This window comes from Manis pentadactyla, chromosome 6, assembly GCF_030020395.1.
Source record: "Manis pentadactyla isolate mManPen7 chromosome 6, mManPen7.hap1, whole genome shotgun sequence".
NCBI lineage: Eukaryota > Metazoa > Chordata > Mammalia > Pholidota > Manidae > Manis > Manis pentadactyla.
Window position 1 is genome coordinate 19,666,477 of NC_080024.1, and position 24,508 is coordinate 19,690,984.

At 39.6% G+C, this 24,508-nt stretch overlaps 1 protein-coding gene across 2 annotated transcripts in view; it reads right to left on the reverse strand.

Moving 5' to 3' along the window:
- The window catches only part of XRCC5 (X-ray repair cross complementing 5), an 85,337-nt gene that overhangs the window by 43,774 nt on the left and 17,055 nt on the right, over positions 1–24,508 (reverse strand). For both annotated transcript variants that reach the window (XM_036916161.2, XM_036916170.2), the window contains 6 exons: positions 21,887–21,999; positions 18,429–18,491; positions 11,516–11,653; positions 10,075–10,165; positions 7,622–7,755; positions 1,800–1,996 (listed from right to left, as the gene is read on the reverse strand). In XM_036916161.2, the coding sequence (XP_036772056.2) occupies positions 1,800–1,996; positions 7,622–7,755; positions 10,075–10,165; positions 11,516–11,653; positions 18,429–18,491; positions 21,887–21,999 (736 nt within the window). The remainder of the gene's footprint in view (positions 1–1,799; positions 1,997–7,621; positions 7,756–10,074; positions 10,166–11,515; positions 11,654–18,428; positions 18,492–21,886; positions 22,000–24,508) is intronic.

Below are 24,508 nucleotides of genomic sequence, written 5' to 3' on the forward strand. Positions count from 1 at the left end.
TGGAAATATGTTCCCTGGACACACAGATGCTGAATATACACAAAAAACATACATAGCTAGTTACTAGTAATTTATCCCCCTTAGGAAGACTACCCCTAGAGCTGACCAGAGCCTTATCATAAAAATTGAGGGCTTTAAGAACATTGCAGAAGGGACTGAATCATTCTTGAATATAGGAGGTACCAATAAATATTAGTTAACTGTGTCATTTCTGCAGTTGTTAAAACCTAAGATTTTTGAGAAGAAAGGATAGAGAATAGGAGTTTGAGTAAGTGTGTGAGAGAGATAATTCTCGGGCCCCAAGCAGGTAAGCTGGCTACGTCACACAACATTATGGGAACAAAGAGCAAACCCAGCACACGGAATCTTCCCGAAGAGTGAGTGGCAGCCAGAGAGCTGAAGGTGTGATCACAGCAGGGCTCAAATCACAGACCAACAGTCTTCTGAGCCTATTCCGTGTGGATTTTAACCAGCTAATTTACATTTTAATAACAGGAGGAGGAGAAAATGGCCCGTTTCCTTCCCATAACACCAGAAGGCAATCAAAATCACAAACCCAGAGCGATAATACATAAAGAGAATAGCCATATGACTGCAGTGTGACAAAGCAAGGCCATCATGGCAAGAAAAGGACTCAGAATTTTATTGAACTGTTGTAAAATACTAATCCAGAGGGATCTAGGTAGATGAGGATAGCAGAGGGAAAGGTGATTTTCAGTGACAGTCTTCCTATGTAGAAAGTGATATGATAGACTAAAAAGAAACCTGAAGCTCTCTGGGATGTGTTAGGAACACACATGATAGAACCTATCAATCCCATGTTTGTTTGTTTTTCCCAATTCTGACAAAGCTTGGGGTATTAACCTTTAAAAGTCTAGAGAAAGTGCAAAGCTTTCTACTCAGCTGGAAAGATAAGTAACTCAATGAACAATTTATAGAACCTTGTCAAGGTTACCAGAAATTACTCAATAATCCTATGATAGGATTACTTTACCTTGTCAATAAAAATACAGCTGTGGGAAGGTAATCAAAGAGAAAAGAAGAAAAATACATCATTTTGATGTGGGGAGAAGAGTCACCAACAAGCAAACATAAGCCTGGTAAAATCAGTTATTCACCCAAATGATTCTAGATAATCATGAGCAATTTCATATGGTTTTTGTTTTGCTTGGAATGGAAATTGATACAGATTCTAGATAGAATCTATGAGGGAAAGAAACTTCATAGCTACCTAAAAGCTTAATTTGACTTAAGGATTATATGAAAAGCATTTTGCAATCCTTCAACTACACATACCTCACTAACGGTATAACCAGGTGTGGCATCGACCCAGTAACAGCACAGCTACTAAAGGGTCAGGTTTTTAATTCTCCTTTCCTTTCCCTCCAAAAATCTCAAGATACTCTCCTGATGCCCACCTCCTGACCAAAATACCTTCCGACCTTCACCCCTCTCCTCTTATCCCCAGCATTCTACTTAAAAAAATGGTAAAATTTAGTCTTCAATATTCAAAAACTGTTCAGCCTTCCTATACATAGAAGTCACCAAGAACCTGATGATCAAAGTCAACAACCCAGAAGGTAGCTCTAAATTCCAGGTGAACAGCAAGGACAAAGTATATCTACAATGCACATGAAAGAGAAACCACTATTATCAGTGCAAGGACCAAATAAAAGGTTTCTTCCTCCCACCTTTGCAATTCCACCAACCCACATGCAACCCTTCATTCCAGAGCCCCTCTAAGACTACCACCCATCCCATGTACTCCAAAATCAAATGCAACTACACTGAGTACTTACTTGTCTGGGAAAATGTTCTGAGCAGTCACTTGATCCTTTCTCTTGATGGCTTCAGTCAGAGGGAAAAGGGTCTTTATTTCAGAGAGTGGAGCCTGACAGTTCACTGTCACCTCAGAGGGAGGATCTAGCATATTCACAATGTGCTGCTGAATTGGGGGCAGAGGCTCCTGGGGATGTAAAGCTCTGTGCAGCAAACACTGTGGAAAAGGCATAAGGATTTTAAAATGCAGATGTGGACATCATACACATCTTCATTGTACTTTTCTGATCAGGGATCCTCGGTCTTCAGTTTGGAAGTGCTTTATGGTTCCTATCGTATGTAAAAGAGAACAAGAAGGGGAGGCCCAGAACACCTTAGTTAGCAGGACATTGGTCACGTCTAAAACCAGCTGTAAAACAGATCCAAGCCTGGCAGCAGTGACAGCTGGAGACCTCCTGGAAAAGAGCCTCATCGTATAACGAGAGGCTGCTGCTTTAATTACTTGGAGAATATATGAGGTTCCCTAAAACACGTAATTCCAGAGCCCCTAACCATCTGGGATTATAACTCTTTGGTTATAATCCTTTTACCTCCTTTCAACATACAGTTTAGCAAACAATGTGTGGAGGATGAAACAGGTGGCTAGAGGGGAGCTGCCCAGGCTCAGTGCACCCCAGGAAGAAATCGGGGAGACTATGGGTCCGTCCCAGATCTCATTGGAGTGCTGAGTTGGGGCTGCTCTCCACCAGTCTGTTAGCTTCTGTCCACCTCCACCACCACTCTTGTCCAGACACCATCACCTCTCTTGTAAGCTACCATAATCACCTTCAAACTGGTCTTGCTGCATCTACTCTCACTGTTCCCCTGTAGCTAAAGCCATCGTAGAACGAGCTCCTTAGCACAGGCTGTAAGGTGGTCTCTGCGTGCCTTCCTCCTCCTCACAACGCAGCCAGACCAGGCACTTCCTGCTTCTCTCACATGCCAAGCGCATTCCGGCCTTTGGGTACTGTTTTTAATGCTTCCTCTGCCTCTTTTGCCTTTGCCTAGATTTCAGCTGAGTTGGCCCTTTCTATTCTTCTGTTCTTTGCTCAAATACGATCTCCTTACAGAGGCTTTCCCTAACACTACTAAAGGAGCTCCTCCACCCCCCTCCTACCACCCAGCCATTTTCTATCATTACTCTTGTATTATATTTTTTACAGCATTCATCATTATCTAAAAACTTTTAAATCCATTTTTTCAGCTTACTTGTTCATTATCTAACCATCCCCCTTGAAAGTAGAGATCTTATTTCTTATTTACTGTGAATTCCAAGTACTGAAAATAGTGCCTGGCATATAATAAGTACCTAGTAGGTATTGGTTGAAGGAATAAAGTGTTTTACTCTCATTGTTGACAGAAATGTTGGGAAGCAGCATGAAGAGTGTGGCCAGGATCAAGGCCAGGGCAGGTTCTCCTTGCTCACATGAGACGCAATCTGGACAGCAAGCCACTTCTACTCAATCACCCGTACCACTGTCAGTCTACTAAGCCAGGCCTTGGCAGTACCGGTACCATCCCAGAACAGTAAATACTTCAAAATGAGTGTAGAAAGGTAAGCAATGAGATGAAGTACCATCAAAAAAAAGACAGAGAAAAAATGAAACTATCAATTGATGTTTTCCTTCCCTTGCTACAGAATAATTTCAAAATTAGGATGGAGAACAAGGTTCCTACTATTCCTACCTTTAAACAACATACTCATAAGTAAATGTGAATAGCTCCTGCAGTTTCAAAATACTGTTCCATATCACAAGGCATATGGTTTATACTACATCATGGCTTGTTTTCCTACCCTGTAGAAAATGCAAGGTTGAAGTCTCCATTCTAAGAAAATAAAAGATACTTAGGCTAAAATAGTAAATATCATCTGAGTTGATGTCCTACAAATTCAGAAAACCCTGTGGTAGGAATTAAGTACCAATTTCCTCTAGAAATTTCACATGCTGCTCCCTTATTTCAATACACCAACCAAAGTCTCCCTTCTCCATATGTGTTCTTTCGTTTCAGAGTCTGGCTCCTGTTTTTCCTAATTACTTGACTTTCCCTTGAGCATCAATAACATCAGGCCTGTTTAATGTGAATCAAAAGGGGAAACCAAAATGATCCCAAACCCTGTGACTGTATCCTTGACCTTTTTTATTTGTTCATAATTCTTAATTAACAATGGCCTCCCTCAGGTCATTAAAATATCTACAACAACTCAGAAAGCGCTATAGACATAAGCAGTAATACAACACCCAACATAGCAGGTTACCTTTCACACACCCTGAAGTTTCTGTCTGTGATATTCAACTTTTTTTTTTTAAAGACCTAGAACAAACAATGGACAAATATTCTCCCCAGCCCCTCTACTGAAAAAAAATCCCAGATTTCCAATATGAACTCTAGGCAATTCTTTCAAATAGTGTCATCATCCATCAGTCATAAAGGACCCACAAGAGATGTCCTAAAGCATCAACCTCGCATGTTTTCTCAAAAGTCACATTTTAGATAAAGCTGAATAGGATACTTATAAAATTCATTCAATCCCCAAATCCCAAATGATTGAACAGATGAGGTTAAGAGAAAGTGACACTTTTTAGTAGTTGAAAAGCTGAGATCACAGTCCTCAATCTACTCATTTGTTTTAAACAGTTATTTCTTGACATGATTTTTACAATTTGAAAAAGACTAAAGGAAAAACTTAAGGAGAAACACATGGCTAGCCCCTAGGTTACTAATATGTTGATTTTAGCAACACTGTGTCAGTTATTTAAAAGGCAGTTTCAACTGTACACTTGACAAAAGATGTATTTTTCAGCATCTCTTACCAACAAATTGATTCTCAATCTCTCAGTCCTTCTACCCCCTACTCACGCTCATTTACCCTCAGCTATAAATATTTCACATGGAAAGAAAAACAAAGTCCTCCTGGATCTCACATCCTCCTACAGCTTACACGTTCTGTCTCTCTTCCCCTTCATCAGTAAGGCTTTCCCCTGCAGCTTTGTAATCTGGTTCTGACCCCATTACTTTCCTGCCCCTGGGCCCTCAAAGTCACCAAAGCCTTCACTACAAACCCCAAAGGCCCTTGGGGATGCTCACCTTCACTGACCCATGGGCAATGTCTGGCACGTGATTCTCTCCTGCTGGCTACTCTTTTCTTTCTGTGCCCTCAGCCAAGGCGTCGGTCTTTCTTCATTCCTTCTACCCCTCTGACCGTTCTGCAGGTTGGGAGGAATGTACTGTTTTGCTTCTTAGCAGCTCCTCCTTTTCTGTCTATCTCTACTCTCTCACTTGCACGCTGGTGTTCAGGACTCTGGTCTTCCCCTCACACAACACAGTCTCTAGGGTGATCTTGTTCACATCTGTCTCTACCTGAATGAGGACTCTCAAATCTATACATTTGGTCCTGAATTTTCTCTTGGGCTCTGCAACCCTATTTCCAACCTCCCACTGAGTGTCTACACTGGGATAACCAACAGGTATCTCAAACTTAACACTTGCAAAAATAGATTAATTACCTTTTCTGCCTATTCATTCTATATTCCTTCTCACAGTTAATAGTGGCACCATCCATCCAGTCATACAAGCTAGGATCTAGTCATCTTTAATTCCTATTTCTCACCTAATCCTGTAGGTCTTTTCTACTCTACCTTCTAAATTTTCTCCTCTCCAATCACTCTGTTACTGCTTTAACCCAAGTCTGCATGTGAATCACTGCAGTTTTTCTAACTGGTCTCCAATCTACCTTCCTTGTCACCATTATAACTTTTTAAAAAAATGTCACCTACCTGCTAACAAAATCCTTCAATTTATGCAATGATACTTATTTATATAGGTAATTCATATTAAAATCTCTCCACCATAAAGAAAAGAAAGTAAGTTGTAAAAATCAGAGTGGCCAGTGCTTTTCAGCTTTAAGAAAGAACAATACCTGAGTTTACGGCTTGTGTCTGTTTGTAAAGACTACCCACTGCCTATAGGATAAAATCCAAACCACTGGCTCTTCACAACCTACCTGCCACCTATCTTCCCTGACACCTTTTCCATCATTTTCCCACACAGCCTGTTCTCCAATCAAACGGAACTCTCTGTGGCTCCCTGAATTCATCACAGTTCATGTTTCCATGCTTTTGCAGATGCTGCTTCTCCTGCCCGGCATGTCCTCATTGTGTCATGCATCCCGTTCTTTTCCTCAGTGAAGCCTTTCTTGAATCACCCAATTGCAAGAATCTCTCTTTCCTCGTATTTCCACAGCATTTTGTACCCACCACTGTTGTATGCACTGGTCTTATATCTCTCCTCCTCTTAGTCCCCTGGATGGATCCTTTCAAGGAGTGAGCTTACTCTATCTTTAGCACATGGCACATTGTTAGTAATCAATAAATATATCTTTTAAAGTGTGAATTCAATTTCTAATAGCCTTAGCAATGATACTTCTTTATATAGGTAATTCATATTAAAATCTCTCCCGCATAAAGAAAACAAAGTAAGTTGTAAAAATCAAAGTGGCCAATGCTTTTCAGCATTAAGAGAGAACAATACCTGAGTTTATGGCTTGTGTCTGTTTGTAAATCCAAAAAACATTTACTGAAGATATATCAACCCATCCTAGATAAATCTGCCAAGTACTTTTTCTCCATAGTGACCAACTGCAAGCTTTCTGTAAGCTTCTGCCAACTGGTCTGGCTCCTTCCTTCCCTACAAATGGCAAAGATCTTTAGGTCTTGAAGTCCACTTGTCAAAAAAACCCAAAGGACTTTACACAAGTTAATTTATACCTGATTACATTTAGAATACAAAATAGTCATTGCGTCAGGCCTTTACATGTTCGCCTTCATATTTCTAGTTCTAGCACTAATAGTTTTTTTTCCACTACTTAAGGAATTACAAACATCAAAAAAAACCAATTTCTTTTAAGTAGAAAACCCCTCAAAATTACAACAGGCCCTAATATGGGCTTGAATTAGTTAAGGAAGCCTTAAGAAGTGATCAGACAGACAAGCAATGGTCACTCCATCACAAACTCCCCACCCGCCCTCACCCCCAGCAGGAGAGGGCCCTCCTCCTCTGGGAGAAGAGTTTACCTGGAAATGCTGCTTGTGGTTTTTTTCACCTCTGTGAGGTTGAGAGAAGGCCATGTCCTACTGTCACCAACTTAATCCTAGACTAGAATATTCCTCTCAGCCTCAGCATAAGTCGGCTCTCCTGTCAGCTTCCTCAGTTTCCCTAAATGCAACCTCACCTTCCAATTCCTTTGGCTCAAGATTCAAAATACCTATTTTATAGCCTCCTGTGTTTTAGTTACTTTTTAATAATTTCACACTATACCCTCTTTAACTGAGCTCTATGCTACCTTTAATTGTGAAATTCTTGACAAGATGGCACTGAAGCACTTTTCCCCAATAGCAGTTATATTATTATATAGTTCATAGAAACTCTTCTATTCTTTAAATATTTAGACAAAGAAAAGTCTCATTCACATAAAATATGGGAGAAAAGTATGGAGAAGGCATAAAAGAAGAATCTGCTTTTTATTAGCCCTTCTTTAAAAAAAAAATCCAACAGAACAAAACTGGCCTTCCTCTAGGAAAAAAAAAATTAAAAAGCATCCTAATTTTGCTTCTTTCTTTCTAAAAGCTCAGACTATTTTTATCTTTTTTAGTTGGAAGAGGAAGGTATTGTTCTTCCATTAAATAAAGCAGCAGAGACCCTCAGAGGATAAAGACGTCTATTTCAGACAGACCAATTACCCTAAATTTACACTAGATTCTCTTTCATTAAAAAAAATATGACTGGCTCATCTTCCTTCTCTCACCTGAAATAATCTCTGAAATTGAGGATTTGGAATTTTGGTGGTTGGAAACAAGTCTTCAATGATGTTCTCCTCTTCATCTTTCTTTACCAAGCTCATGGAGTCAATCAAAGCATCAACAGCATTCAACTGAGCCTCTGGAACAGGGATAAACAGAGCAGCAAAACAAAAAAAATTACTACCTCTATTATTCTCCATAAAAACAAATGCTTTCCATTCACAGATATTCACAGATATTATTGGCAGGTTGTACAGTGCTGGCTCTGCCAAAAATATTAGTCATGCAAGTCATTTAACCCACGTCTCAAGTTTTCTCATTTGTAAAAAGAGTGTTTAGAGTAGCTAGTCTCTTAGGTCCTTCCAGCTCCACCATTCAGTGAACTTTTGCAATGTAATATCATTATCAAAAGCAAAAAAATTTGTTCTGGAGGACACACCACAGTCATACAAAACCTAACAGAATATTCATTACTCAATGAATTAATATTTTAAAAAATCAGCAACCAGCTAAAGGAGAAAAACATTAAAAAAACAACAAAAGGAGAAGAAAACTCCTTTGGTAATGGAGCATGAGCTTTATGAGGAGTCACTGTAACCTGTACCAGGTGTACCAACTTAACAGCCCACCCCTGGACCAGAGTCAGTGGATTCCTTCACAGTCTCTCCAAGTCAGAATGCGCTTTCATCTCGTAAACCCCGCAGCAGTAATCACACCCTGTACATATGCACACCTGTATATGTCTTAGCCCACTCCATTCAAACTCTAAGGATCCTTAACAGCAGAAACATAACACCTTCTTGTTTATGGTTCTAACCTAACAGAAACCAAGTCAATGAAAGTCTACCAAGTCAAGAGAAATGGCAAAGCCCAAAGTATGTGGATTAAAGGCCGCTCTCCCCAAAATGCTTCTACCTACATGACCATGTGTAGCTTTCATTCTGCTGATTCACATAGCAATTTAGCTGTCAAAAGCTGAAGTGCTATTTCTGGATCATTCATAATCATTAGGCATAAGGTAGAAAAGAGAAAGCAGTTCCTAAAAAGCCCATTGTGCTTCTACTCTTCACCTCTTCAATCCCTTTTGTGCAGTTACTACAGAAGGGAAGAGCCCACAGGTACTTATCGGGAAATGTTTCTACCCATTTTCGTTCTTTTCAGCAGAGGTTTCAGGCATTGGCATAACCATCACCATCTTAAGTTGACTACTGCATGGTCTACCTGGCAATAGGTAGGAGGTGGTACCTTTGTGTGTGAACATTCAGTCCTTCTTATCTGCTAGAAAAGCTAGTATTGGGGCAGATCACTCTGGAACTGCACCCCTCTACAAAATGCGTCTACTTGGGAAACATGCCAAACAATTTTAATGATCCATTTTTCCAGTGAAGAAAATGCAAATAAAAATATGTTAACTGTCCCAAAATAAATCATCAGATTGAAAGATATTTAATATTTTAAGTCCTGAGTGAATGACTTATGTGTGTAACTTCTCAACAAAGTTCTCTTTTTCATATATTCTACTCATTCAAAGTTTGGAATTAGCAAGAGATAGAGACAGAATATTGTAACACAGTGGTGACTTCTATACATTCCTGTCCATGCCTGGCTCCACCATGACACAGAAAGATTCATTTGTAGAAGATGCAAGCCCTAGGGGCCCACTTGATTCTTGGCTTCTGTACTGCACACTGCTCCCAAAAGATCTAAGAAAAATATACAGAGAGAACCCAATTCTGAGATTCACTTCACAATTCCCTAAACCTACACTGACACAGATTTAAACTTGCAGACTAAAACGGCTACTCATCACTTTGTGTTCTTTTTGTATGTTCTCTACATTTGGTCCACTACTATACTTAATTACAACTGATCTCTCTGAAAGACAGGCTCTGCATCTGTAAGAATCATTCTATGTAGCACCCTGACATTTGCAGCTGCCAGATGTTTACTTAATAAAGGCCTTTTCTCATCAAGCTCAAAGTAACTCCTAGAAATAAGGAACAATGAGACTTGGGCTGTTACTGTAAACTACAAAGAAAGGGCAAAGAGAAAATTTAATCTCCTGCACTGTCACTTTTTTGTTCAAAGTTACATCATATATTTTACACAGGACACTAAAGTACCATAGGTTTGATACTGTGTGTCAATTCACTATAGAAGAGGGCAAACCTGTTTACAATGAGATGTACATCCATTTCCAGCAAGCTGCTCCCTAGATACAAGCTCAAAGTCAGAAGGGGAAAACTAGAAAGTGTTTGGAGTTCTCTGGGCAAACCTATCCCTACTCCTGGAAACACACACTATGAATCATCTTCACCATTACTGTGTACCAGCATGCCTGCAGCCTAACTAATGGCGCCCTGTGGAGTCCTGGAGCAACCAGTGACTGCAGACAGGTGCTTTCTCAAGAACAATCATGTTTAGAACCAATTAGTGAGCAAAATGGAAATAAACTCACCTGTGGGAGTATATTTCTTATTATTTTTCAAGGAGGAAAACATGTATTGCCGCAAGTCTTCCATGAAAGGCAGCTGCACATACATTAAACACTAATGAGAAAGAAGAGAGGCAAAAGTAGAAACAACGAAATCAGTGGGAAAATATTAAACAGTCTCAAATGCTGTCAAAGTGGCACAACAAAAGTGTTTCAAAAATAAGACAGCTCAAGTCTGGTACAAGGAAAGTAAAGTGTTTTGATTTCTGTTATTAGCTGTACATAACTTAGAACAGCACAAAAAATATTAAACATAAAAAAATACTTAAAACACAGACTACGAAAGCCTATCTGCAAAACACATGACCAGTACAATAAATGGGAAGAGTCAAGATGACTGGAAGGTGACCTGGAAGTCAAGATATTTGCCTTCTATCTTCTAATTGTGTAATTATACCACAATTGAGTTTTCTGAAAAATAGGAAATGATAAGGAATCTAGATCTGGGTTTTAAATAGGAGAGCCCTAAATAAACTAAATTTTTCAAGGATCACACAAAAAAAATCACATCCTCAATCTTTATCCATAGTTCTCATTAATAAAAACAGAGGTAATCTCTATTCCCATGAGGTTCTCAGAAGTCAAGGATGGGAAGTAAGAGAAGGTCACTGGACTGGGCAAACAAGGCCATGGTTAACCTTTGCTGATTTTTTTTTTTTTTTGAGAGGGCATCTCTCATATTTATTGATCAAATGGTTGTTAACAACAATAAAATTCTGTATAGGGGACTCAATGCACAATCATTAATCAACCCCAAGCCTAGTTCTCAACAGTCTCCAATCTTCTGAAGCATAATGAACAAGTTCTTACATGGTGAACAAATTCTTACATAGTGAATAAGTTCTTACATGGTGAACAGTGCAAGGGCAGACATCACAGAAATTTTCGGTTTTGATCACGCATTATGAACTATAAACAATCAGGTCAAATATGAATATTCGTTTGATTTTTATACTTGATTTATATTTGAATCCCACATTTCTCCCTTATTATTATTGTTATTATTATTATTTTTAATAAAATGCTGAAGTGGTAGGTAGATGCAAGATAAAGGTAGAAAACATAGTTTAGTGCTATAAGAGGGCAAATGTAGATGATCAGATGTGTGCCTATAGATTTATTATAACCTTTACTGATTTTATTTAATAAAAATCTCCTTGCATACTTTCATAATCCATGTTCTCTCACTGCAACTGAAAGTGTGGTTCACAGACAAGCTGCATCTGCATGACTTGGGAGTTTGTGAGAAATGCAGAAGCTCAGGCCCCACTCCAGACCTACAGAATCGGAATCTGCATTTTAACAAGACCCCCAAGAAATTCCCAGACACATTAACAGTTGAGAAGCACTGTTTAGAATACAGGAACTGAAGGGGAAAAAATTAATATGCATAAAATGGTTTTACCTCGTAGGTGTCCTTGATAAAAGGAAAAGCCACGCCGACTTGAGGGTTAGCTCTTTTGTCATAAGCATATCGAACTATGGCCACCATGTCTAATTCATCCAAAGCGTGAATGAGGGTGGACAGTGCAACTGCCGCTGCCTAGTAAGGAAGATGCATGCATTAACACACACCCAACAAGCGAGAATTTTCACAACAGAACTAAATACTTAAAAGATCGCTATCCACTTTCTTCCTGTTTCAGATTTTTTTTTAAGTGACCCTCTACCCACTTCAAGGCCACCATTATACATTTGCATTTGTTAACATTTACTGTACCTCTTCTGGAACTTTACTAAATCCTCTTATTGCGTCAATCTTTTTCTGAATTCATTCCCTGACCCTCTCAATAAATGCAAATCTCAACCTTACCAAACAAAAGGTTTCTTTGTCCCTCTCTTTCCATAAGTTACTATCTACATCTTTCTTTCCCTTCACCTCTCAATTTCATAAAATGACAGCCTTGCTGTTTTCACTGCTCAGAACACAATTATTCTTCACTCTAGTCCAGGACTGATTCTCTGCCTTGCTGAGATTATCTTGAGGTAACCCAGGGTGTCCTAATGGCCGATCCTTGGTCCTCACTCTATTTGTTTGACCTTCAGTAGCGACTGACCATCGCCCTTCCGCTATATGTCCTCCTCCTCCTCCGGCTTCAGAACAACACTCTCCCCTGATCATTCTATTTTGTGGGCCTTTTCCTCCTTTAACTTTTCTCTTCTTCTAAATAATCTTGAAATTCTGCTCTTGAATCTCTCCCCTCCTCTCATTCTAGAACTCTATTTAGGTATTATATCTAGTCCCATGAGCTGATGAATCAAAAATCTGTTTATTTGGGTTTAAAACTCTCCTAAGACCTAGACTTACACTGCCTACTAGCTGGTGGATATCCCATATGGTTAAACCTCAAGTATCACAAACTGTTCATGACTCAAACTAAATTTACTATTTTTCTGCTAATCTCCCCCTGTACTCCCTACTTCCATGAACATCACCTCCCAGTCAGCCAAGTAAAAAGCCCCAAAGTCTTTGATAATGCCACCTTACTCAGCCTTCACCTTCAAGTGTTCACCAAACGCTGCCAATTCTACCTCTGTGCCCTCTCTCAGACCTATCTGTTCTCTTCCATCACTGCCTCCTCTGTTCAGAGTTGATCATGTCACTCCCTTCCATAAAAACTTCCCATGGTTCTAGTATTCCAGCTTCAGTGAGCTGATCATTATCCCTGAACAGGCCTTGTACTTTCCCTTCTCTATAGCTTTTTGCTTATATGCTTTCCTTTTGGCTAGAATGCCCTCTTCAAATCTCTGGCTCTCTAACTTCTAACCTATCAACAACGCTCCATGAACTGACATCCCTCCATTTCAGATTTGCCTTAGCTCTCTCCTCTAACTTCCCAAACACTTTGTACTCTTCTCAGTGCTATAACCTTTATCAAGGTTAGCTATGCATACTCCCATTTCCTCCACTAAAAACCTGTGACCTCAATACCTTGCCATCAAAATCCTCTATAGATTTCACGACAGATTCATTACCTTTCAGTTCAATTCAGGAATATTTACTTAGTGCCTACTCTTTGCCAGGCACATCTTAGGCCCTAGAAGAAAACAAAGACGAGTCCCTGATCTCATTGAGCTAATATATTCCTTACCAGCAGAAATGGGATATGTACCAAATACAATATGTATATATTCTATTCAATATGTGTATATCCTATTTGATAGGACCAATTGGGATGTTAAAGTAGGGAAGGATGAAGTCATGAATGACAACATAACATCTGTGAGAAACTCAACTAAAACTTCCTTTCCTTTCCATTCTCTTTCAAACACAGTGCAAATCAGCACATATAAAGATTCTCTATTCAAAATAATTTATGCTAATGACCAGAGGAAACATTTTAAAAAGGAACTATTCACAAAATCATAGAATATGTACACTGAAAAACAACAGTATTCATCTAGCTTAACAAGCCACATGATGAATTTCTCTCCCCAAAATCTGACTGGTGGAAATAAAGACTCTGCTTGGAAACTTACAGGAATGGGGATCTGACTACCCCACGAGAAACCAATCCATTTGGCAATAGTAATCCTTGTTGACAAAATAAAACTTCATCTTGAACAAAACCATTACTTGTTGGTTCCAATGGACTCTGGTAGGAAGCCTACTTTAATTGCTGTTCCATGTGATAATCCACTAAATGTATGAAGACAGCCACTATATCTGTCATCCTTCCTACTCTCCTACCTGCCTACACAAGTCTTCTCCATGCAGTCTTTTACTGGAAGTCTTCACACTGAGACAGGGAAGTGACAGAAGGCAGCCCCTGTCCAGTTAGAGTAGGATACAGGCCCATGGAAAAGAACAAAACCTTGCTGAGGAATGTAAAGAAAAATGGGATACTTGTGGTTGAAACAATGCATAGGGAAATTCCACCCAAAACCTAATGATATGGAACAGTTTGCTGTCCATAGTCACGGAGACACAGGAGTTTAAAATAAAAGTGACCTTTAATGTGATTAGTGAAAGCAGAGCTAGCATTCTGAAGCCTATAGACAACAGACAGCTTACCTCCCTTGCCAATGTTAGGGGGGCACTGTTTATTTTTCTCGATTCTTGTCCCCACCCCACCAACAAAGAATTGAAGGGTAGAGACACAGTGAAGCAGAGTAAAAGTTTTATTTAAAGTTACTTAAAGAGAAAAAGTACAGGCGACCTCAGGGACAAGAGGCACCCTAAAAGGCTTAAGTTTTATTTAAAGAGAGAAAGTGCAAACTCAGAGAAAGGGGAGTGTGGACTACCTCAGAGAGAGAGAGAGAGAGAGAGAGAGAGAGAGAGAGAGAGAGAGAGAGGCACGCTGAAAGATTGGGAAAAAGTTAACGCACTTAGAAAGTGCAGGCAACCTCCAAGAGAGGTGCGCACTGAAAGGTTGGGGGTTCCCCCTTTTAGGGGTTTTTTTCAGGAATGTGACAAAGGGCTAGGGGTGTGAACTTGTTAAGTGGTCTCAAGATGTTTATCTTTGATGAGACATTAAGTTTTTTTCCTATTAATCCTCAGGGTAATTCTACAAAATTAGCTTAACACAGGAAATTTACAGTTCTGATTCCCTCCCAGGAGAGCAACTTCCTGGTCTGGGAGCCTATCAGTCAAGACCACTTGCCCTGCTTCCAAGGTGGGCTAAGTTATTGTCTGTTTGCTAAAGACTATGTTAAGAAACTTCTTAACTTCTTGGGTTTTAAAATGCAATTTTAGCTTTAAGATGGAATTTTTCCTGTCTTTATTGTGCTGTTTACAACTGGCCTTTCAGCAGGCTAAAGTAAATCTTACAATGGCATGATCTAATTGACACAATGAAGACACGGGCTGTGCTCAGATATTTTTCTTTATCTGGGGGAATATTCAAACATTCCAGGCCAAGCTGCTCCTGGCCTTTCGGAGCTTTAACTGAGTAACTCATTAATTCTGAGTCTTTTCTGGGTTTCTAGTTTCAACTGTTAATTCTTTGAATCCCTTGTAGTGGACTTTTCTGGCCTTAATTCTCTCTCCACCCCGCTCACATCTATTTTCCTGCCTAACACCAATACAACAGGCATAAAACCCCTAGACCTGGGCCCATAAGCGGCAGCCTTGCCCCTCCCAACATGCACTGGGAGTTCTGTACTTTCCTGTCTCTGAATAAAAACCATTTCTCCTGCTTGCCTACCTTGACCATTTGTGAAGTTCATTCTTCAACACCGCAAAAAAGAACCCCAGTATCATCTTTTAGGGGCTTAGCCAGGATACCTTCAGAGGTGAGTTTTGGCATCCAAACTCCTCCTTTTCTTTCACTTTTCTTATACCAGGACACCATCTATGATGCACAACATCAGGCTTTTCTCAGACATTTAAAATAGTATTAGCCTGGCTGCCAATCTCAAATCTGGAGTGACAGGTTCCGTGTCTCCCTCAGTGGATCCCCCATCTCCCTTGGGAGCCAGGAAAGTCAAAAGAGTGGGGGCCAGGATTCTCTCTCTCTGGCTCTCCCTGGATGCAAGGCAGGCTGCAAACTTTCTCGCTCTCACCTTTGTTCGTACTTTCACTTAATCTTGGAGGCATTTTCTGGGCACTCATTGGCCACTTAAAATGGTGAACACAGGCCACCAGCCTCAAGACTCAGGTGAACAGTTTCCTAGTATCTAATGCCCCTTGATCCCCTGCCTCTGGACAGGAATGTCGAGGAGCGGCCGGGCCAACTTCCTACTTTTCTATCCTAATCTGCAGACTCCAAGGGCAGACTGGACTAGCAGACAGTGGTCCTTGGATCTCGGCTCTTACTGACTTAATCAATGACACTGAGAGAACCTCTGGCTAGGCTGCTGCTTATGCAATAATTGCAGATCACCCCCGACCTCTTACCTTATAGGACAGACTTTCTTCAGAGGGAAACTAGTAGAATAACCCCCAGCAGTGGCAGGAACTGGTTCTTAGAGTCATCAGCTCCCACCCTCATGGGTGTTACTGGCACCCCTGCTCCCCAATTGACTTACGGCCCCGGCCAGATTCCACCGTCTCCTCTTTGGAGGCAGTTCTCCATGGGCTCTGCCACTTTCTCCACTGCAGCAAGGAGGCAGTTCGAGAGGCGAGTCCCCCTCCTGACCCCTTGCATGGGCCTGCTCACCCAGGCTGTGCACCTTGTCCTCCTATATCAGACTTCAATAGGACTCAAACTGTCCAATCCCCTTCAATGTTTGGGAGGTTTCCCCAGGGCTAGGGAGGCCTTCTCTCTGGTGAAGGTCAGAGTCCAGATGGAATAGGAACCCCAAGTCCCTGGTGGAATTGTGTATAAGACAGATATTTGAACACTGCACTGATGAAATCTACCACCAACTTTGTGCCTTTGTGTTCCATGTGGAAGCACATGAACAGAGGATTCCAGCCCAGGTCAAAACTCCCAAAGTCAGTAAGGAATGGCAACACCAGTATAAGCCCACTAAAATTGATGTCCCGCACCCCCTTAATTAGTGGGAAGTAGGGGATAAGTAAGGATACAGTCATTCTGGTAAAGGAGCGACTAGAGTCCAGTAGGCCCGAAGGGGTGAACTGTTGTTCATCTTGTCTCCCAGCTGTGAGAGGGGGATGCCCCGATAAGGGAAGTAGAGAACCAGGTGCTGGATGCCTGTTCTTGCTTTCTCTTCCAGATGGGAACAACCTCGCCAAGCCTAAAATCAGGTGCCCTGCTGACGTGTATACTGAGGAACTGGGAGCGTTTTGATCACCCGACTCTGAAAAAGAAGCGCCTGATCTTCTGCACACAAGCCTGACCTCAATACAAACTCCCTGATGGAGAGGCCTGGCCCCAAGGGAAGTATACAATACAATAAGATTTTGCAGCTAGATTTGTTTTGCTGCAGGGAGAGGAAAATGGTCAGAGGTCCCATATATGCAGGCTTTCTTTGCCCTTTGAGAAGATAAAAGCGTATGCAAAGAATGTGGATTAACTCCTGACCCTACTCCAAGTACCATTCTTTGACTTCACAAACAAGTACCCCAGTATCAATATGACATGGTTTCCTTATTCTCCTGCTTATCTCATAAGCTCCAATTAGTTAATATCACTCTTTGACAATGACATCAAGAAATGACACCAAAGAGTAGCCCTTTACCATCAGTAGGTGAAATTTTTTTGAGTGACCTCAAAGTTACCTTATTATCTACAGGATCAGTATGAGGCTGGATTTGAACTATGCAAGCCACAAGACTGCCCTTAGCTGTCATGTCTAGATAATCACATGTGCCTCAACACAGTATTGTGTTAAGATCGTCCTCACATGATAAGACCCAGCCATCACATGAAGTGATCAGAATTTTCTTTGTATCAAGGGACAGTAAGTTGGAATTAAAACTTAAGTTAAAAATGCCAGTAAGTTGCACTGACAATATATACCAGAACCGCTTGATTCCCAGCAGGATTTGATTCAGGAGAAATTCATAAACTAGGATTCTCTAATTGGAGGACTCATATATGCCTACTGTGCTCAAATGAATCCATTTAGTACAGAGTGGAAGCCAAGCCATTTTCTTCTCCTAATTTTAACTGTTCTGACAGCATAATGGCATGCCCACTCACTAGCTCAGCAACCAGGTACCCTTCTGAAGTGAGGAGAAGAGGACCAAAGAGGACTAGATCACTTCCCTCCCCCAACCCCAAACAATTCTATATCCAGTTTACTAATTTCAAATGCAAATACTTCCAGGACTTGGGCACCTACTTAAATATCTTAAAGATACAGTAGATTGCAATCTTCCAGTTCAGATCAACATCTCCAAGGAGATAACAAGTTTTGACTTGGAGGCTGAACAGAAAAATATTTACAGAGAGGGTAGATGTGGGTGTAGGATGCAACAGTCATGGGCTATTAGCCAAGGCAGAAACCAGTCTGAAAACAGAATCTCTTGGGAAGATGAGAACAGAGTGAGGGAAGGTGGAAAAGACAGATTTCTCAGGGATGGAAGTGGTCCAGTGGGTCAGTAAAGCTCATCTCCAGGATGGCAAAGCCAGCACTAAATGTTCAACGTTTATGAAAATGAAAATATCAACCTGATCCCAACCCTCCTGAATGTTCCACCCCATACCTAAATACATTTGTTCAAAAAAGAGTTTTTTTTTAATACTCACCTGGTTTCCAATTGCAGGACTCTGTCCTCAGGTCTTGTGTGCTCACACTATGACAAATTCATTGAGCATTTCTCCATTTTCAGAATTAAAAGCCAGTGAATTTTCCCACTTTTATTACAAGAATTAATGTCATTTTGAACTACAAAAGCTCCCAAACAACCCACTTAAAATGACAATTCAATTCTGTGGCACTACCTCAAAGACTCACTGTCAACTCACCTGATCATCTTTTGCTGCAAAGACCTTTAGAACTTTATCTCCCATAAAGTATTTCCTCTGGACCTACAAGAGTTAAGTGAGGTAAAGAATTGGTTTTGATCCAAAATAAGTAATACACACAACCGTACTGCTGCAGATTACTAAGAAATTCCATTCAAAATGCTCTTACTGAAAACATTCCTAGGTTCTGGAAACAACTTAATTACCTGAGGTTCAGTTCACCTCAGCACAATAAACACTGGAGCACCAAGAACATGTCAAACACTGTTCTAGGCTATATAAACATAATAATGAACATGATACAGTCTTATCCTGAGAGGCTTAGATAAATATGGAATTAACTGCAGTGCAGTATGACCGTACAGTACTGCACAAAGCACAAGGGCACAGCATTACGGAGCTCAGTGCACGGGAGCACCCAGGAAAGGCATCTGACTTGGGCAAGAGAGGTCAGGGGAGGCTTCTGCAAACAGTGACACCTGAGTCAAGACTTAACTGAAGTGTAGGAACTAAGAGAAAATTCTGGGCCCAAGTGTCCTGGGCAGAGATGGTAGTGTGAATAAGTCTGAAGTGACATAAAATGCCACAGTGCAAGGGGAAAAGTGAAAAATTAGATGAGCAAGATTAGCAAAATCAGATCGTGAAGTCTTTTATGAACAAAGTTAAGTGGCCTGGACTTCATCTTAAGAGCACTGACAAGGCACTGATGAATTGCTAAGAGAACAGAGCAAAGAACTAATTAGAGGGGCAGCACTGAAATAAGGAAAACTGGTTAAATCAAAACTAAATTACTATCTAGCAGAATGCCAGAGGAGTCAAAGCAGCTCTACCAACAGCTGATAGAAAATGCATATTGAAATGTTCCTAATAACATGACCATTCGCATCTATCCACCAAGGCCCACTTCTCTCCGACCTAGTCGTCTTGAACATGGGGCATGTTTATAAGAACATGCCACGCGCTGCACAGGGCGATGTTTCTCATACGGTTTCCAACCTCCCACCTCTAAAGCCAAGAGATTGTGCTACTTTCACAGTAACATTAGCTCAAGAGGACTGAGTCTCAAAGGTGTGGAGGTGAGGTCTGTATAATTAAACTACCCTCTATTTCTACTTTCATTCCCCATTTGAAAACCAACTTCTAAGAAATACGGAAACAATTTCACATTCTTAGTTTACTACATTCATATAGATTAACCCTCCTATTAGAATCTGTAATAGTCCTTGATTGATTAAAGAACAGTTAATGATATCTTTTCTAAGGTACCTAAATGCCTTCTCAAAGGACAATCAGACATTTTGGGGAAGTTCTGGCTAAATATTTTTCCTTCCTATAGTTAGACTCCCAGAACACTGACAACTTCGAGCAAGACAAATTGAAAGGACTCCTGGTGGTTTAAAAGAGAAGAGCAATTCACAATTCAAAACTACAGGAAGAAAAAAAAAAAAACCTCATGAAAATTTTCATATTCATTCAATCCAGAAATGTTAGTTTCTCTTACTTTAAGAAAATTTGGAAAAATATGATATATTATTAAAAACAATGACTATGTTATAAGGTGCATGTTCACACTTTATCTCAGTCATCATGGAAAACACCATGCTCTTAAGAGGGCATGTATCCATTCAAAATAATACAAAAAAAGCAGGTATAAAAATTAAACTATTCAAAAAGGAGCTTGCCCATCTGGTGGACAGAAAACTGATTAATGGTGTAGACTTTAGGGTCAGAGAGACCTGGTTCAAAACCTGTCTCTACCATCTTCTAACTGTGTGACCTTGGGCCAGTTACTTAACAGCTCTGAACTTCAATTTTCTAATGTATAAAATACATTTCATGGCACCTACCTAGGAGGGCTGTAGTAAGACTTATATAAGAATTTATGTAAAATGCTTGGTATACTGATTAGAATTATTATAATCACTTAATAAATGACAGCTATATGACTGTGTTATACCTGAGATTGTACTTAAGATAAAAATGTTAGAGCTTAGGGACTCTCTTGTCCCCTCCTGGCCTGAGCCAGGAGTTCTGTCCTCTCACTTTCTCTCTAAATAAAAGCCTTTGCCTTGCTCTCTTAAAAAAAGGAAAAAAAGGTTAGAGCTTAAAAAAAACAAAAGTTGACTTAGAAAACAATTCATGACTTAAAACTTAACTTTAAGTTAATAAAAGTATTTAAAATTTTGTTTGGCACACTCTTTTTTGCCTTGTCACTTAAATAGCCCACCCCCTCCCTGGTACAGGTGATTTCAATTTCTTGTGTCCTGAATTACACTGACAGGGCCTTTGGGTAAGCCCTTTTTGCCTATCTGCAACTGGAGAGACTCATCTCCCAACAGGCCAGTTTCTACAAACAGGTCTGAATGAACGTTCTGTCTCACTAAAAGACTCATAAGCACTGCCACTAATAACCGTAAGTTGATATAACTTCCAAAGCAAATAACTTTATTTTGAAGAAATGCATATTTAGTGTATTTTGTTAGAGAATTACTAGAAATTCTCAACTTCCAAAAAGTATTTATCTCACCATTAAAATCTTATTGATTTTAAGTAAATACTCCCAATTTTTAGCTTATGAGTTTTAAAAATTTATCTAACACTTCGGGCATATCATGGAAAACTCTCTCCTAAACCTCACTGAATTATCCTACCACTGAAATACACAGGGATGATATACTAAGGCAACATTACAAAGGTCAAATCCAGTATACTGGGTAATATTTATGTTCATTTTGTAATTTGCACTTGAATTTCTCTATAACCAACAAAAATCACTTCATCCTGAAAGATACAGTGTATACTTATTCATTCTCTTTGGTTGTCTCCCTCAAGAGCATTTCATCTAGGATGTCCAAGAATCTTCAGTAACTCTTCCTAGAATAGTATGTTGTACCTAGAATAGAGTATGGCCTTCACTGCATTTTCCACTGTGTCTATTTTATGTATTCTTGCATTGGTGTCTAAAAAACATACGATTTAAGGACAAGTTTCACATCACAGACATTTTTGTTGGGCATTGAGAAGAAGGGTGACTGGCATAAATTAATGATATCCTACGAGGCCTGAGGTCATTCAAAATCCAACTAGACCTTCATCCTCTAAAACACTGTATTATGCATAACAGCTCAGAGAAAGCAAAAATAACAAAGGACTGGATGTGTTTTTTTTAAGGCTACTATGAGCTATGACCAATAGCAAAGCTGAGAAGTAACTTTTAATTGGATCTAGTCTTCTGATTCACGCTAAGACTTCTACATCTTGGTTTTTTTCTTCAAAAATCAAAGATATTAAAAAAAATTCAAAGATATTAATTCTAATCCCCAGGCTACATTAAAGAAAACACAAGTGAAAAAATATATATATTGTAAATAAACGGATGAATCAAAAGCATAGCATCTCAAATAATAAGGAAAAGAGCTCGTTTATTTTGTTTATAATTAGTAGCGTAAGTACCATACCTGAGAAGATCTACAAAATCCCAACACAGAGAAGCACTTCCCCTCCAATTTATATTTCATTTGTTTCTCATCCACTTTAGAGAAAGGAACTATATTACTTCCATAGCGGAAGCCTACAGGACAAGAGAATAACATCTGTTAGGCATATGGGACCTCATTTCTACACGCTGAAATAGCCCTACATGTACATTAGCAATACATGCACACTCCAGATCAAGCCTCATGTACTGTTCCCTGGAATCAAATTACTGCCCCTTGTGAGCAATGGGTGAAAAGGAATAGCAGATACACAAACAACACATACAATATAGAGACAATTAAAATCTAATTACATTTTTTAAGTAGCATCTTCTGCAGTCTAGTTACCTTCATGATCATCCACCCAGAAGAAAGAATGCAGCCAACGCAACATACTAGGTACCCTCCAAAGATAAACCACGGTTGACTAACGCCCAAGCATGACTTATAAACATAATAACAAGAACACGTTTGTTCAGAAACCTGGAGACCCACAGAGAAAAATGCCCACAGGAAATTTTCAGAATAAAATGTTCTCAAAAATGCCTGGTGGAGATGTACAAATACCTAATGGAAGCCAAAATTCTATTTAGGAACATTCAATTGATAAGTTAAGATATTTCTCTGCATTTAAATTTATTTTATTTCTGGGACTAGACTGTCTCTTTTTAACTACTTAAGGTTATTCATATAAATACAGGCTCTTGGTTTCTTAAGAACACTTCAATCCTGTTCCAGGGCCTCTGTTCCATGAGAGATCATGTCCTTTTGATACACAGATTTATATGTTTGGTGGAGAGAAGGACCATCAAAATCCAAGGATTCTGGCCTTGGGTAAAGGGAAAGGAAAAGCACATATATCTTTACTCAAAGAAACATGTGTTTGAGGGTAGATTCTGTGATTCAATGCTTATTTGTTCCTGTCATTTTGTTGATTACAGGTATTTAATTAAAAAGAAACATTTCTATTTTCATATATGTCTTAAAAAAAAAGCTGGTGATAAAAACAAAAATTTCAAAACTTAACAGGGAAATGTATAAGCATATGATAAAGAGTGGTATCTCTTAAACCAAATGTGTTTTTCTCTCTTCTGTCATCAGATACCTTCTTCCTTGAATCTTTCTTAGTAGTAACTTGAAAACTTTAAAACTGTCTTGTGTTTTCTGCTTCATCTATTTCAAGGACAAATCAAGAACTCTAACTTTTGTACATGACAAAAAGTACAGAATAGACTATAACATAGAACTATATTCTTTTTCCCAGATGTGCATGTTAGTCCAAGAAAGAGAACTCTATATACTGGGGAGCACAGAGTGGAGGTGGGCAGAGGAAGCACGTGGGTAACTGCAACAGGATAGGGTGAAAAGCTGCACATCCACGCTCCTTGAACTCCAACAACGTGTAACTCTTCCCTCTCCATTTCTCCATCAGTAAATTTCCTTTTTGCCTAAGATACTGAGAGCCGGGTCTTTTGGCTTGCAACCATAGAGTTGGCACCCACATCTCTAATCCTTTCTCCTTCCAATGCATCCTGCACCCAACTGTCATATTAATCATCCTAAAAGCAGCCCCTGGACACACTGCTCCTCAAAACAATAACTAAGCGTGAGCTCTTCAGCCTATCATTCAAAGCACTTCCTAATTCAGAGCAGTATGCACAAACACAGACTCTGAAGCAGGACAGCCCTGGGTTCAAGTTCTGCTAGTTGCTAAATATATGACATGAAATACGTTGATGAATGTCTTTTGGCCTCAATTCTCTTATCTTTAAAATGGAAATAACAAGAGTTCCTGCTTCATTAGGTTGTTGTGAAGAAGAAAAAGGAAAACTCATGTTGTCTATCAGATACTACTCTTGAGTTCTAAACTGTATATCTAATACACCAACCCAACTACTTGATATCACTAGGTGAACCTCTACTTTCCTGGTCTTATGCCTTTAATCATGCTATTCTTCCTACTATGGGCCAGTCGTTTTGCTGGGATCAAATATTAGCAAGTGATTAGAGTCTTGACTCTAACATAGGTCTGACACCAAAATTCATGTTCTTAACTACACCATACTACTAAATTGAATTAAAGAATCAGTAGAGATTGTAGGATATGAATTACATTCTACACATAATCCATCAGAAGAAAGAAGGGAATCATAACCACCATCACCTTTAGCCACTGTCCACAACCCACCCGTACGACAGCAACAAATACACACAAACACTGAGATACAGTGCTACAGATGAAAGGCATTTTTTTTCAAGGCTTGAAATTTAAACTATACTGGGTAGCATACAACCTGGTAATAAATTTATCTGAAGACACTAGTTTCTATTTATCCATTACCTGGTATCTTGTAATTTTAGCTCTTGAAATTCCAGGCATTCTCAGCTAGTTTCTAAGCCCTCTGGAGAGAGATGTCACCTAGATACACTATACAAACCAAGTGGGTATAATATATGAACATAAAGCAATATAACAAACGTAAGTAATGTTTCTTATAACCTAAATAAGCTTAAGAGAGCCTGGCAGGATGTTAGACCTGGAAGTGGCACTCAGAAGAATAATCACCATAGAAGTCAAAAGTAAAATAGAGTGAACAAGTGCTT